Here is a 16,393-nt window from a genome sequence, read left to right as displayed (position 1 = left end):
AGGCCAGGAGTTCAAGACCAGCTTGACCTACATAGTGAAACCCCGTCTCTACTAAAATACAAAAATTAGCCGGGCATGGTGGCAGGAGCCTGTAATCCCAGCTACTTGGGAGGCTGAGGCAGGAGAATTGCTTGAACCCAGGAGGTAGAGGTTACAGTGAGCTGAGATCATGCCACTGCACTCCAACCTGGGCTACAGAGCAAGACTCTTTCTCAAACAAAAAACCCTCTTATACCTACAAACTACAAAGTGAAACACATTTAACTGGATGTGAGACCCAAAAGAGAAATGAAATGCTTGGGGGCAGAACCACAATCCTGCTCTTCAGAGTGGGCAGATGAAGCAGAGCTGGGCCAGGCTCCTGTGAGAAAGCAGAGTGCTAAGCGGCAGGGTCAGGAACAGGCACAGGGCAGTGGTAGTGCTCGGCGTGCAATCTTTCCCAGTCCTCCCACTACCAGTCCTCCACTAGTCTTTTCCTTTTCAAAATTGGGAGTAGAGACTAGGGTTGGGCCAGGTGAGAGGAGTTGAAAGTTAACTGCTAGAGAATAGCAGAATCAAAGGCACTCAGCTGGCAACTACTCTGCCAAGATGCACGTGGGGCATACAGTGCGAGAAAAGGGGCTCCTGGTTTTGAATTTGCGGCTCCTCCTCAGGTGCCATCTGAAAGAGCCTCCATCACCCAGGATCTTGTTCAAACAAAGCCTCCTGCTTTTGTGGCATGGCGTCCCAAGGGTGTGAGGATGGAGACAGCAGGAAACAATACACCCCAGATTTGTAGACAGCTCTGAAACCAACTGGTTCAAAGGTGCTTTTTGCCCTTCCTTGTGGCTGGTCTGTCTACAAGTGTTGGCACTGGTTTCATTTTGAATTTTTAAATGGCAGCTAGAGAGGTTGGTGGACTAAGATAAGCCAGGACTCTACTCTCAGTTCCACTGCTTTCCAACAGAAATTGTTAGACAAGTTACTTTGCCCTCATGAAACTTAGTTCCTCTTCTGCAAACTGGGGTTACCACCACCCACTTCAAAGTCGCTGCCCTTAAGAGAGACGATAAAAGCGCCCATCTGGTAGCTAGCAGGTAATTATTATGCACAAGGTGCATACATTGATATACAAAAAGAAACGATCTCTGAAAGACTGTAATCCTTCTGCCCCAAGGGATCAAGAAATTACTTGAAATCAATGAACCCCTCTTTTTCATCTACTTAGCCAAGGGCAGAAGTTAGATGAACAGACCCCCTGCCTAGAAGCATGTGCATAAGAAAAAGAAAAACCAAAAGGCAAGGATCACTGAGAAGACCTATTTGGCACCAGCTTCAGTGGTTTCTCTTTTTTGAGGTTTCTCAGAATCTCACAAATGAGATGAGCTCTGTCCATCACAAGGCCATGCTCCACGGTCATGCCAGCATTCCCATCAGTGTCAAGGCAGATGTTGCATCTCAGAGGATGAGATTTAGCCTGCTGTGTGACCCCTGTGCTGAGGTACAGGGGCAGGGCTATGTGTGGGCTCCCACATGCCTGCTCACCATGGGGATGAACCCTTTATTCTTAAGCAGTAGGGAAATGGGACTTCTGGAACAATCCTAAAGCACATAATAATCTCACATAACAGCCACATAATCGCAAGGCTACAGGGATTCTAATAAGATTTCTAACAAGAAGCAAGTATTCCCTTCACTCTGTGAAAGAACATAAGAGACGCTGATTCGGAGTGTCTTGTTGGGGAGATGACTTAAAAATGATAAACTGAAAAGCAACATAATAGGTGAAGCTGTTTCAATTAAGGGATGCCAGGTTAGAGACAGAGCAAATGAGGAAAATTATAATAGAACAACCTCTTCTGGGTTTATATGAAGATAGAGGAAAAAACTGCTCTGAGGAGAAACAAGTAGGGCTACTGCAAGAAAGGACCGTGATGGTTGATATTGTCAACTTGATTGAATTGAGGAATGCAAAGAATTGTTGCTGGGTGTGTTTGTGAGGGTGTTGCCAAAGGAGATTAACATTTGAGTTAGTGGATTAGGAGAGGCAGACCCACCTTCAATCTGGGTGGGCACCATCTAATCAGCTGCCAGTGCAGCTAGAATAAAACAGGCAGATGGAAAGAGCAGACTTCCTGAGACTTCCAGCCTTCATCTTTCTCCCGTGCTGGATGCCTCCTGTCCTCTAACATTGGACTCCAAGCTCTTCAGCTTTTGAACTCTTGGACTTATACCAGTGGTTTGCCAGGGGCTCTCAGGTCTTCAGCCACAGACTGAAGGCTGCACTGTTGGCTTCCCTACTTTTGAGGTTTTGAGACTCTGACTGGTTTCCTTGCTCCTCAGCTTGCAGACAGTCTATTGCGGGACTTCACCTTGTGATCATGTGAGTCAATACTCCTTAATAAACTACCCTTCATATATACATCTATCCTATTCCGTCCCTCTAGAGAACCCTAATACAGACTGCAATTTTGTTAACAAGATCCCATTAAATAGCTGCTGCATACCTTTCTAAGCAGCAATCCAACCTGTTGCAAGCACTGGGTACCTTGGCTAAAAGCATCCAATTACTGAGCTGCAGTTAACACGTAGCTCAAACTCTTGCAACAGAGAAATCTCAAGAATATCACACCTTGACCATCTCATTGCTCCTGGAACTCTACTCTAAGAAACTAGAGTTTGAAAAACTAGACTGAAAAAATGGAGGGGTTGGCATGTGTCAAGGGCCCCCTCTAGTGGCTCTGGGAAAAAAGTGAAGTAATTACTGGGAGACAAAGCAGCAGCCCAGTGATGAAGAAAGCCTCAGCCTTATCTACCTTTGCAGCCATCATTTCTAATTCTGAAGTGGTACGATAGATTCCTGTGTTTGAAGACCTCTCCTAGCAAAGGCCTCTGCCTCAGAAGTGTCAGGGACCTTTAGTACATTATACCTTAACTGCCTCTGTTAACTTAGTCCCAAATGATTTGCCTTAAACCCATGTCCTTCAATTTTCTATGGTGGTGGGTTTTTTCCACCCATATGTAGTTCCATGTTTCCAGCCTTTATCGCCATCATTGTTAATTACTGAATAATTTTAGGTGTATATTTATAAAGCCAAAGCAGGACTTGTGATCACTGTACACTTTAATGTTTGATAATCAACTTTCCAGGCACTGATCTGAACACACAAGTATCCATGAGATAACATTCAAACCTTAATGTCTCTTTCCAATAATAGAGTTATACCAACCAATGTGAGGACTTGAGAGAGGAAATAAATCCATGTGCTTCTTGCAAACCTAATCGCTAGGCTGCCTCATGTCCCTGAGCAATTACTGGCTGCCACAAGGGCTCTTACACCCAGGAGACTCTGTGTCTAGGAAGGGGAGAGTGAGTGCCACATGGTGGCAGATTTATGGAGCAACGCTGGCATCTTTCATGCAGAAGACTGGCAGCCAGGAGTAATCCAGTCCCCCTAGGACACTGAGATAAGTGATCAGAGTGTACCTAAATAAGTGCAGTCTAAAGAAAATAGGAGGAGTGGGGAGGCAAAAGGCAAAGAAAACCAGAGATGGTGAATTGTGCCCTTAAAATCTGTTTTCTCTGTGTCATGTGGAGGATCAATCAACACTGTACTATCTCTCTCCCATTTCATAGTTAACTTGGGAGAAAAAAAGAGCTAATGTATTAGAGTCTGTCCTGCTTGCGAAGGAAAGCCAGGACTTCGTTCTGGCTCTGTGGGTTATTAAGCTGTGTGTGCTCATTTATTCATTTGGGTCACTTACCTAATCTGGGCTTCAGATTTCCTCGTCTATAAAATTAAGGTATTAAACTAAAAAATTTTGTATCTCTGGATCTAAATATATCCTTCAAAGTCCTAACTTAGAAAAAGTGTAGATATGAAAGCCACTTTATTTTTTGAGACAGAGTCTCGCTCAGTCGCCCAGGCTGGAGTGCAGTGGCACAATCTCAGCTCACTGCAAGCTCTGCCTCCCAGGTTCACGCCATTCTCCTGCCTCAGCCTCCCGAGTACCTGGGACTACAGGCGCCCGCCACCAGGCCCGGCTAATTTTTTGTATCTTTAGTAGAGACAGGGTTTCACCGTGTTAGCCAGGATGCTCCGGATCTCCTAACCTCGTGATCCACCCACCTCGGCCTCCCGAAGTGTTGGGATTACAGGCGTGAGCCAACACGCCTGGCCGAAAGCCATTTTTAAGAAGACACGTTTTGTGAAATCTGAGCTCTTGCCAAAATAATATTCCTTCTAGAAATGTTAACCACTTTATCAAGAATTACTTAATGTGACCAAAATAAAAGCTGTAACACTTCTAGGCAATAGGCAATTGAAACAGATTCTGTTCTTACTTTTCCCGGATGAAAAGAATTGTTTCTTCCAAAAGATAAAACTAAGGAAACAAGGATATCACTGTTCAATCTTCACACAAAAGGAGAGGATAATTTCCACCTAATTACATATAATTTTAAAACAAAAAAGGGCCAGCTGCAGTGACTCACACCTGTAATTCTAACACTTTGGGAAGCCAAGGATCACTTGAGGCCAGGAGTTCGAGACCAGCCTGGGCAAAGTGAGACCCCCCCCCCACCCCCCCACCCCCCCATCTACTTAAAAAATCAGAAATCAGCCGGTGTGTTAGCACACACCTGTAATTCTAGCTACCTACTTGGGAAGGTGCCCTGAGAGGAACCCTTGAGCCCAGGAGTTGGAGATTGCAGTGAGCTATGATTGAACCACTGCACTCCAGCCCGAACGACAGAGTGAGGCCCTATCTTCTCTTTAAAAAAAAGAGAAAAAAAAAAAAGAAAAAAATACCAAGTAGGGAAGGAAAGATCCTCCTAACTTTTAAGTAGCAGGCTAACACTTTGCTGTTACCATTTAAACTGCATTAATGTGCAACTGGTTCCATTTGCACTTCCCTCCATTTAAGATAGCAGACTAAGCATAAATACACAAACCTGGATTATCAGTGTTCCAGGATAAGGAGATACGCCTAAGTAAAAAGATACAGAATGAATATTATTTCGTAAATATAACACTTTTTTTTTTTTTTGAGACAGGGTCTTGCTCTGTTGCCAGGCTGGAATGCAGTGGCATGATCATGGCACATTGTAGCCTCAACCTCCCAGGCTCAAGTGACCCCTTCCACCTCAGCCTCCCAAGTAGCTGGGACTACAGGTGTAGCCACCAAACCCAGCTAGTTTTAAAATTTTTTGTAGAAATCGGGTCTCACTACATTGCACAGGCTGGTCTCAAACTCCTGGCTCAAATGATCATCCTGCTCCAGCTTCTAAAAATGTTGGTATTACAGGTATGAACCACTATACCTAGCAGAATTTTTAAGAAAATGATTTCTTAAATCTTTAAGACAGAACATAATCTCTGCACCTCTGTGGCAAGCACCCAACAACTGGAAGCTGTATCCTGTGTAAGACCATTTGCTGGGTGATAGTGAAATCTGAATACTGTTCACTTTACTTAAACACTGGTATTCTCCCTTTGTGGGAAGCTGAATCAAAGTACTAGTCCTTTTATTAAGAGAGTTTTGGTTTTTTTTTTTTTTTTTTGAGGGAGTCTCGCTGTGTCTCCCAGGCTGGAGTGCAGTGGTGCGATCTCAGCTCACTGCAACCTCCACCGCCCAGATTCAAATGATTCTCCTGCCTCAGCCTCCCAAGCAGCTGGGACTATAGGCCCGCATCACCTCACCCGGCTAATTTTTAGTAGAAACAGGGTTTCACCATGTTGGCCAGGCTGGTCTTGAACTCTTGACCTTAAGTGATCCGCCTGCCTCAGCCTCCCAAAGTGCTGTGATTACAGGCGCCGAGCCACCACGCCTGGCCTAGATAGTTGTTAAAAGAGAAACACCTTTTAAGAATTAACTAAATATTTCCAAAGACCCGTTTGCTATTGCTTTTTTTTTTTTTTTTTTTTGAGATGGAGTCTCGCTCTATCGCCCAGGCTGGAGGGCAGTGGCACGATCTAGGCTCACTGCAAGCTCTGCCTCCCAGGCTACCGCCATTCTCCTGCCTCAGCCTCCACAGTAGCTGGGACTACAGACGCCCACCACCACGCCCGGAGAATCTTTTGTATTTTTAGTGGAGGCGGGATTTCACCAGGTTAGCCAGGATGGTCTCGATCTCCTGACCTCGTGATCCACCCACCTTGGCCTCCCAAAGTGCTGGGATTACAGGCGTGAACCACCGTGCCCGGCCGCCTATTGCTTACTTTTAAAAAAGAAATCCTCCCTTTCTATTTCTCCCTTTTCTACTGACTATATTATTCACAGTAAAATTATTTCTATAAATTACATCATTTTCTAAAATTACTATTTCACTAATTTTGAGTAGACAAATCCTTAACCTACATACTATTTCATATTTTACATTTTTTTCAAAAAGAGCATAAAGAGTATACAAAAATCCTTACAAATATTCACACTCTGACTTCTAGGAATCTACGCTGGGAAAATAATCCTAAATGTTGGGAGTTTTGTGTATAAAAATGTTGATCTGTTTTTTAATTCATTTTTGGTACTTTAGCCAAAAGAAAACGATCTAAGCCTCCAGTGGGATATTTAATTATGCTACTTCTACTTGACAGAATAGTATATGACTATTAAAATCTTGTTTCCAAAGCATTAAAACAGGAATATTTTATATTATTACTAAATTAAAAATCTAAGATATAAAATTATACACCTAGAATAAACATAAACCACAAAACTTTTTATGAAGATTTGAAGGAAATGCCCCAAAATATTAACATTGGCAGGCCAAAGCAGAAGATCACCTGAGCCCAGGAGTTCAAGGTTGCAGTGAGCTGTGATCCTGCCACCGCACTCCAGCGTGGGTGATGGGATGAGACCCCCCCACCATCTCTTAAAATATATGTTCTTCAATTCCACTATGGTGAATGTAATGCATTTGTAACAGTATTAACAAAATCTCCAAGTGGAAGAATCAGTACTACTCTGAGGAAAGGACTATCCAGCCAAAGAGAAGCATAGATTTTCTTATGAATCACTGGCTAACTCCTTGGGTAAATGTCTGTCCTTCCTCTAAGTTTCTGGGTTAAGCATGCTCAGGATTGTCACATTTTTCTATTCAGTCTCATTAGAATTAATTCATGACTAAGATATCACAAAGAATATAGGCTTTTACAAAAATTTTGTTTCATTATTTAGATGCTTTATTGTTATAAATTTACTGGCATTTCATTATACTAATATCCTTGGGGAAATGCTTAAGAACAATATTAAGGAGTTCTAGAATGATGCTATGTTTGTAACATCCCTTGAATTGAATCCTGGAACTTACCTTACACCAAATTCTGTATTATAAGGGGTTGGTCATATCAGAGCAACTCTACAAATCGTAAACTATACACCAAGCATTCATGATGAATATTCTTAGGTAGTTGTTTAAGAAAAATTCTTGGGTAAATGTGTAAGAAAAATGGTAGAAATATTAGAAAGATATTATAGTTACGTAACCCTTTGAATGGAGTCATAGATAGAACATATACCAAATTCTCTATTATAGATCAGTTATGTTATAGCAAAGCTACAAAGTATAAATAATACACCGAACATTTAAAGATTCAGCCAGTCAAAATGAAAACCCAAAGTAAACTCACATTTTTAAATTCAATTTAAAGTCCCATTACTATTTCTTTATTTTAAAAGTATCTCTTTAGGTATTTCTGGTTTCCAATGATGGAAGAGTAGCTCCTAACAAATTCTCCTGCAGATAACCAGTATAAACTCAGGCCAGGGGAAATCAAGAAAAAGAAATTAAAGGTAAATATTTGAAAAGGAAGAAATAAAACTGCCTCTTTCTTGCAAATGACATGACTGTCTATGTAGAAAATCTCAAAGAATCTACAAAAAGCTACGAGGACTATTGAGGTAGTTTTCCAGGGTCACAGGAGACCCCCAGTGCTTAAAGACCTACTTTCAAAGAAAAGAGTAGTATGGAAAGGGGAAAAAATGTAACTTCACAACAAAGAAACCTGGCAAGTACAATGTTGGGTAGGTGATCAAGGTAAACATCAGTGATAAAACATGTTAATAATATGTACTATTATATGAGGTAATGAGAATACTTCGCTTCTGTGGTATGAGCTCCAATCTAACCATGAGAAAAATATTAGACAAACCTAATTTGAGGGACATTCTACAAAATATGTGAATATTCTTCAAAATTGTCAAGATATGATAAACAATGACAGAGAAATTGTCACAGACTAGAGGAGATATAAGTAAATGTAATGTATCCTCTGTGGGATCCTAGAAAAGAAAAAGGGCCTTAGTGGAAAAACTAGTCAAATCTGAATAAAATCTTGAGCTTAGTTGATAGTAATGTATCAATGATAAATATACCATGGTAGGGGCTGATTTTGTGCTTCCCTTCCCAAACTCACATGTTGAAGTCCTAACCCTCAATACCTCAAATTTAACTGTATTTGGAGACAGGTCTTTTAAAGAGGTGATTAAGTTAAAATGAGGCCTTACATCCAATCTGATTAGTGTTCTCACTGGAAGAGACTATGACAAATGAAAAGCCACATAAAACACTGTATTAGTCATAAAACCGATTATTTAATTGAAGCTATAAAAAAGGTAGTATAAGTGATAAAATAATTAGGAAAGAATATTTAGCATGTTTCAAAACATTTAAAATAGGAGCAGAACATTTTACAAAAAGTTGTACAGGAAATTAAATTCTTAAACTGTAAGTACAAACATGACATTACAGAGTATCTTATAAAATACAAAGACAAATATAAAAGGACTATGATGCTTTAAGTCTGAAAACTATTGGCCAAATATTTAGGTTTAAATTTACAGTTCCTGGGTATGAGAATCATATTACTATATACATCTCCCAAACCAGTAGGTAGTATTTTCCAATTAACCATGTGTGGTATCATCTTCTACAAAGTCTTTGGCCATCTCTGCTGTGATCACATCAATATGACTAACCTGAAGAATAAATGTTAAAAACAAAAATCTGTTAATTACATCAGTGTTTACATTGTATAGGGTAAATATATACAGCCTATCAACTACATTTAACTACATTTTTTAATTTATAATTTTTTTTTTTTTTGAGATGGAGTCTTGCTCTGTTGCCCTGGCTGGAGTGTAGTGGCACCATCTTGGCTCACTGCTACCTCCGCCTCCCAGGTTCAAGCAATTATTCTGCCTCAGCCTCCCAAGTAGCTGGGACGACAGGTGCACGCCAGCATGCCCAGCTAATTTTTGTATTTTTAGTAGAGACGGGGGTTTCACCATACTGGCCACGTTGGTCTCAAACTCCTGACCTGGTTATCTACCTGCCTTGGCCTCCCAAAGTGCTGGGATTACAGGCATGAGCCATTGCGCCCGGACTATCACCTATATTTTACATATGAAGGAAAATAATTCTGAAGCACTGACTTATAAAACCTTTATTTACAGTGGTGTTTGTTCAATGCATGGATTTAAAAAATATGTATTTTAATGCTCTGAAGAAATAAATATCATGCCTAAACATCTAAACTACCTTTTTGTTCACTTTCTATTACTTTGCTATTTCATCAAGAATTTTAAGGTTGGGAAGACACCCAGGAAGAGCTATGCAGTCTATACAAATGAACATATATAATTGTTAAAGACTGTGCATTACAGAAGCATTGAATAGACTGGACAGAAAGATATTGTTTATTAATGCCAATGAAAATAAAACCAATGCAACGCCATAAAATACTGCTAAAGTTCATAGTTATTTGAAGGAAAAGTTCTTTCTTTACAAAGACATCAGATAAGCAAAGACTTTCTAAGTTTTCTTTCACTATTTAAGTAACATAAAATCAGAATTCAACAAATATAATTGATTAAATACAAACTTAAACTCAATGTAAAATAAAATTACCTTATTTCTGAACTTTACACCATAGAATTTGTCAGCTGACTCAAGCAGTTCAGGCCTAAAAGTAGTTGTAATAAACTGAGCATGTACAGCAAGTTCCATAATCATATCTGTAAAAAGAAAATTGTGCTTTAACAAATTTCTTTTCAGCAGATCTATAAATTTAAAAAGCAACTATCTTTACTCTTACTAAAATTCAAAACTGCCTGAGTTTGATTTTTTCATATATACATCAGCAAATATTACCAGCTTATTGTTAAATACAAAACCAAAACTGTACTGAAACTGTACCTGACACAGCCTTTCTGTGCTGAGCATCCAGAGCCTGGTCAATTTCATCAAACAAGTAAAATGGAGCCGGGTCACATTTCTGAATGGCAAAAATCAGAGCAAGGGCTACCAAGGATTTCTGTCCACCTGAAAGCTGTTGCATTTCTCTCATTTCACCTTGTTTTCCTGTAAATGACACCTAAAAATAAACATATTATGAGTTAATATCCTAAAGGGCAGAATCACCACCATCTTTCAAAAGTAACTTGCATATAATGCACCAATCAGATTTGCAAAAGATACTATAAATTCGATTACGGTAATGCTCTGAGGAAAATGGAATACAAAGGTATTTTACCCTAATTCCAACTCCAGTAAACTGGTCAACTGATGGGACACTGCTTTGTGAGCCAGAACCCCTCTCACTCTCACCACTCCCTTCTCCTTCATCTTGAGACTGACTGCCCTCCACATCTCCTTTCTTCATCACCAAAGTAGCTTTGCCACCAGGTACTAACTTCTGGAATACTTCACTGAAGTTCTTAGATACCTTAAAACAAAAGCAGATTGAAATATAAATTTTGCTTAGAATTATATATAACACTTAAGTAAAATATTTAAAAGCAACCAATTATTTTTTAATCTTAAGAACAAGGATAACAGACTAGATCCTTCTAAGGGCTGTGTAAAACATTCAAGTTACTGTAAACCTATATGCTAGGTTTGTTCACATGTATTAGATTCACCTGGTAATGAGGAAAAAAGCTTTAAAATCTTTACAAACTGAAAAGAGCTGGAAGCTTTTGTCCTCTGTGTGTATGTTTTAACTACAAAGCGAAACATACCTGTTTGAAAGTTAACTGAATAGCTTCATATTTCCGAAGTTCAAGTACATTCATCAGTTCCATGATCGATTTGTAACCCCTATCTAACTCTTCTTGACGCTTTATTAACTTTTCTTTCTGCTCGGAGAAATTTACAAACTGATCCAAAGCCTTTTTGTTAACATGGCTGTACTTCTTTAATTCTGTGTTGCACTGCTCAAGTTTTCGAAACAACTATAAAGAGAAAATATGTATTCATATAAATAAATTTATATACTGAGCAATTTGTAACAAGACTTCAAATTTAAAACCAACCTGTTTGAGGCTCAGTGTCTGGTACTTTTCAAATGCTTCCTGGGGAAGTGATCCAAGTTCTCGAATTTTCTTCATACACTCTTCTTTCTTCTTCAATAGCATGCCTTGCCGATTTGTCATCTTTTCCAGTTCTTTAGTATCATGATTTATAGCATCCATATGTTCTTTTTCCATATTTTTCCAGCGCTCCATACTCTTCTGAAGCTCCTTAATTCCAGCTTCTGTTTTATCAATGGAATTGTCCAAATCTAAGATGGGGGGAAACAAAATTAGGCTATAATACCTATAAAGCCAGTGTTATATGTTGAGTATAGATTTTTATGATCAAACCTACCAAAATAGGTTTTAGGTTTTGTGTTTAAAATTTTCTGTGAAAATTTATGAACCACGTTAAGTCAGTACAAAATTAGAAGTATATACGAGTCACTCAAATATATAATTTTCATTATTCAATGTTAATGCTTATAAACTATAGTTATTTTCTAGCAACTAAGTGATAAGAGAAACTTTAGTCAGATATTTCATATTTTATCAACAAAATGAATCATTTATGGTCTCAAAATTGTCATAAACATTTCAGTAAAACAAAAGTTACTATTTATAGTCAACTTCCTAAATTCCATTTGCTATACATTGTTTATAATGGAAAACAAAAAATCATTAGTATATGCTTCTGCCTATTTGGACATTTCATTCTGTAGTAAACAATTTTATAAAACATGCATATAAACAAAATTTTACTACATAAAAATTCACCTTCTGATCGTGCCATAGTGTCTTTTACTCTTTTATTGATGGCTTCAAGTTCTGATGTTGTGGCTGTGAGAACAGTACCCCCTTCTGTCTCTCTCAGCTCATTAAGTTCCTGTAACAAAAAATACAAATTCCATTAGTTTCAAATGTTATGACTGCCAACATTTTCTATGGCTATTGTCTGAATAAACATTCAAGAAAACAAAAAAATATAAATACATCATATAATTACAAATACTTAGAAGTATCCATTAAAGGGAAGAAAAAAAAGACATAATTACTAGAAAATTTCTAAGCATCTAACCACCACTGAAAAAATATTAACATTAACTAAGTACTTAGAATGTGTCAGGATAGCAATTATATAAAACAAATATGATAATGCTTAATTTACACAAGAAACTGAGGGTTAGAAATAGTGACTTGTCCAAAATCACACACTAGGTGGCAGAATTCCAACCCAAGGCCCACAAGACACTAAGCTTTCTGTCCCCAAAGCCCATGCTTTCAATCAGAGCCTCTGATATAACCACTTGCAATAGGTCATGGCCACCAAGGAGCCCTTAAAAAAAAAAAAAAAAAAAAAAAAACACATACACACCTGTTCTACTTGGTCCAAGCGTTTTCTCAGATTCTCATTGAGATAAGTCTCTACTCGAGTAATAATACCTTCTAATTTAATTCTTTCATTTAGCAACTGTCTGTTTTCCTAGAATTAAGAAAAAGTTGTCTATATAAGCATGTACATTTCACACACAGGAATGGTGCTCATTTGCTGTCCTCTCTAGTACTTGTGCTCACGTGAGCTGAAATGAAGTTTAATATGTTATATTCTTCAAAAAAGCCCTATACTTCATTTTTCTCTTATCAATTCATAATGTTAAATTTTTGTGGCTGGCTCTTTTTATAACGCATGCTGTCAAAAACAGTTTCTTTAAATGCTTTTCATTTTTTAGAATCGGTGTTGGTAGTTTACATCTATGCAGTTTTAAAAATCAATTAAAATGCTTAATCAAAACATTAAATATGTAAAGGCAGTAAGATAAATATGGTAAGGCTAACAAGCTCAAACTCATAGCAATACTTACAACTAATAAGTAATGCTAATTAACTAAATTTTAAGGAAATGAAAATTTCTTGTATAATCCTAACCTAGCTAGAATGGTTTAGAAAAACAAAATCTTATTTACTCCTATGTATATTAAAAGTCCAAGCCTCATTTTAATATTTTCTCAGTTCTTTCATATTCCCCTAGTTAGCAAGAAAGGCCCTTTTCACAATAGCCAATTACTAATGAATTCTTTTTCCAGTCAGCTGTCTACTTACCTGCTGAAGTTGACGAATCTCATCATTCAGTGCATCTACTCTCTTCTGATCTTCCAAACTCAGTTGAGAAAGCAAATCAGTTCCCAGTTCTGCTTTCAATGACTCTCTGGTAGACTCCATAGCATGCAAGCTTGCCTCCAAACTCTGTAAGCTACGTTGCTATATGACATTATCCATTTATTAGTAAGGTATTAGCCACTGTATTACTTATAGTGAAAATTTTAAAACAATCTATATTTGATTGAGCTAAATATATACACATATCAACTCAAATATTAGGTGCCTATTAATTTGGTAATTAGGACTCTAGCAACAAGAAAAATATGATGTAATAGTATAGGTGGGGCAGGGTGGGGCAGATCATATTCCATGATTAAACTATACAAAAATCTTCAGGCATATTATAAGAACAAAAAGTTGCCAGGCGCAGTGGCTCACGCCTGTAACCCCAGCACTTTGGGAGGCCAAGGTGGGTGGATCACGAGGTCAGGAGTTCGAGACGAGCCTGGCCAACATGGTGAAACCCGTCTCTACTGAAAATACAAAAATTAGCTGGGTGTGGAGGCACACGCCTGTAATCCCAGCTACTCTGGAGGCCGAGGCAGGAGAATCGCTTGAACCCAGGAAGTGGAGGTTGCAGTGAGCCGAGATCACGCCATTGCACTCCAGCCTGGGCGATAGGGCGAGACTCCATCCCCCTCAAAAAAAAAAAAAAAAGTTGTCAGAATATGGTTGGGATGGTACAACTGTAGGCACATCTTTTTTTTTTTTTAAGCTCTTTGTAGTTTTAGTATTATACTAAGTAAAAGATTTGTCAAAACTGTCAAGTTTATGAGACCAATAACACACTATCACTTATAAGTTTGCTTTCTAATTTTAATACAATCTGGACAAAACGGAATCAAATATTCAACTAATTCCATTGTGCTTCAGATAAAAATGGTTACTGACAAAAACTGACCATCAGACAGTACTCTTATGTCATAGCTTCAAATGCCTATTTGTTCAATGAAGGTGGAAAGTTTGAACGTGCCAACAATAGGAGACTTTGGGTATCCATGGGTTTAAGAATGGTAAAATAGATGTAGATATCCAAAAGTATGGGTCTAGCCTGGGCACAGTGGCTCACACTTGTAATCCCAGCACTTCGGGAGGGCAAGGCAGGTGGATCATCTGAGGTCAGGAGTTTGAGACAAGCCTGGACAACATGGTGAAACCCCATGTCTACTAAAAACACAAAATTAGCCGGATGTGGTGGCGTACGTCTGTAGTCCCAGCTACTCAGGAGGCTGAGACAGGAAAATCGCTTGAACCCAGGAGGTGGAGGCTGCAGTGAGCTGAGAATGCACCACTGCACTCCAGCCTGGGTGAGACAGAAAGAGACTCTGTCTTCAAAAAAAAAGTATGGGTCCAAACAAAAATGAAACATAAAATTCAAGGATAACCCATATAATGTATGATTCATATTTCCATATTATTAATCTGTAACAATCGATCTATAACCAAAGATATACTTACGAACCTTAGGCATGAAGGTTTTCTCTGACTGCTGCCTCTTCTCTTTTAGCATCTTCATTTCTGATAATATGCTATCTCTAGATGCTTTAAATTTCCTTTGCTGGGTCTCGATCTGTTGCATTTGGTTCATCAACTGATCAATTTCATTATTAATCCATATACAAGGCTAAGGAAAATTATCTCCAGGTTGTAAATATATCGTATGTTCTTAATTCTTTTTAGACACAACACCATGTATCCCTTCCTTTTCTTTACCCCCAAATAACATTTATGTCCTCAAATTTATGGACCAAAACAATGCTGAACTATATTACCCAAAATGCATTCAATCATAAAGAAGCTTGAAACATTTCACCCCATTTCACTCTCAGAATAACATGTATACTGTTTTACTAAAAGTTATACAAAACAAATTCTTGGAAAACCATAAAGGAGGTTAGGTGAAATCTAACAATATTACATACTTTTAAATATCTTTTCATTCAACAAATGTTTACTGTTACTGTGCTTAAGGCACTATGTTAAGGGTTTATGTATGAAGAGTTCTTGCCATGTGTGGAATAATTCAATCTAGCTGGATTATCAAACACAGGAAGACAGCTGGTATACACTGTCAACATCCTCCTTTTCCTCAGTATTTCCCCATACTCTCTTTGTGTTAACATCTTGCCAAATTCAGGCAGTTCTTTAAAGTGCGATATGCAGACCCCTGCAAGGTCAAAGCTCAGGTGCTTATTTTTCTTTTTCTGTGCTTGCACTGACGGCACAGAAGTTATAAATCTGCAGTTTTAAAAAAATGCCAGTTTCACCTGAAGCAGTTAAAAATCATTAACTTTATATCTATTCTTGATGCTCAAGTACCTATATTTTTCAACTTGTGTGGCAAAATGGAAAGCACACATAAAGTACTTCTTATACCAAAGCACCATGGTGGTTTTAAGAAAATCCACATATACAATTGTTTCATTTGTGAACTGAACTAACCACTCCTCATGCAGCACCATTTTTATGTAAAAAAAAAAAAAAACTATGGTTACTCCGACTTGGTTATCTGACAGCCATTTCTTCCACTAACATTAAATCTGCACCAAATAACTTCAAGACAGTAAAATCTAACATTTTTCACCCTCCCCTGCCACCTTCTTTTTTTTTTTTTTGAGACAGGGTCCCATTTTGTCACCCAGGCTGGAGTGCAGTGGTGCGATCTCAGCTCACCGCAACCTCCACCTCCCAGGCTCAAGTGATCCTCCTGCCTCAGCCTCCCAAGTAGCTGGGACTACAGGCCTGTGCCACTGTACAATAAAATGCCAGTCCTTATATATTTGACTTCTAAGCAATATGTAACATTACTGATGCCGCCCCCACTCTCTTCCTTAAAACATTATCTCTTGCTTACATAAATTTAACAGGGAAGAAGGGAAAAAAAAACTACCAAGGTTTTACTTGTACAATTCACAAACTGATCAGTTTCCTCTTTCTTTGCCTGATACAACCTTTATTT

At 38.5% G+C, this 16,393-nt stretch overlaps 1 protein-coding gene across 2 annotated transcripts in view; it reads right to left on the bottom strand.

The window, feature by feature from the left end:
• Window positions 1-8,554: 8,554 nt before the first annotated feature.
• The window catches only part of SMC3 (structural maintenance of chromosomes 3), a 37,851-nt gene continuing 30,012 nt past the window's right edge, over window positions 8,555-16,393 (bottom strand). For both annotated transcript variants that reach the window (XM_014346593.4, XM_063607530.1), the window contains exons 20-29: window positions 14,897-15,048; window positions 13,375-13,533; window positions 12,650-12,757; window positions 12,052-12,160; window positions 11,296-11,543; window positions 11,002-11,214; window positions 10,515-10,706; window positions 10,178-10,355; window positions 9,890-9,996; window positions 8,555-8,958 (exon numbers count right to left, since the gene is read on the bottom strand). In XM_014346593.4, coding sequence (XP_014202079.1) covers window positions 8,887-8,958; window positions 9,890-9,996; window positions 10,178-10,355; window positions 10,515-10,706; window positions 11,002-11,214; window positions 11,296-11,543; window positions 12,052-12,160; window positions 12,650-12,757; window positions 13,375-13,533; window positions 14,897-15,048 — 1,538 coding nt within the window. In that variant the 3' untranslated portion in view covers window positions 8,555-8,886. The remainder of the gene's footprint in view (window positions 8,959-9,889; window positions 9,997-10,177; window positions 10,356-10,514; window positions 10,707-11,001; window positions 11,215-11,295; window positions 11,544-12,051; window positions 12,161-12,649; window positions 12,758-13,374; window positions 13,534-14,896; window positions 15,049-16,393) is intronic.

This window comes from Pan paniscus, chromosome 8 (assembly GCF_029289425.2).
Source record: "Pan paniscus chromosome 8, NHGRI_mPanPan1-v2.0_pri, whole genome shotgun sequence".
NCBI lineage: Eukaryota > Metazoa > Chordata > Mammalia > Primates > Hominidae > Pan > Pan paniscus.
The sequence above is the reverse complement of the archived record's forward strand: the minus strand, read 5'-3'. Positions and strand labels throughout refer to the sequence as shown.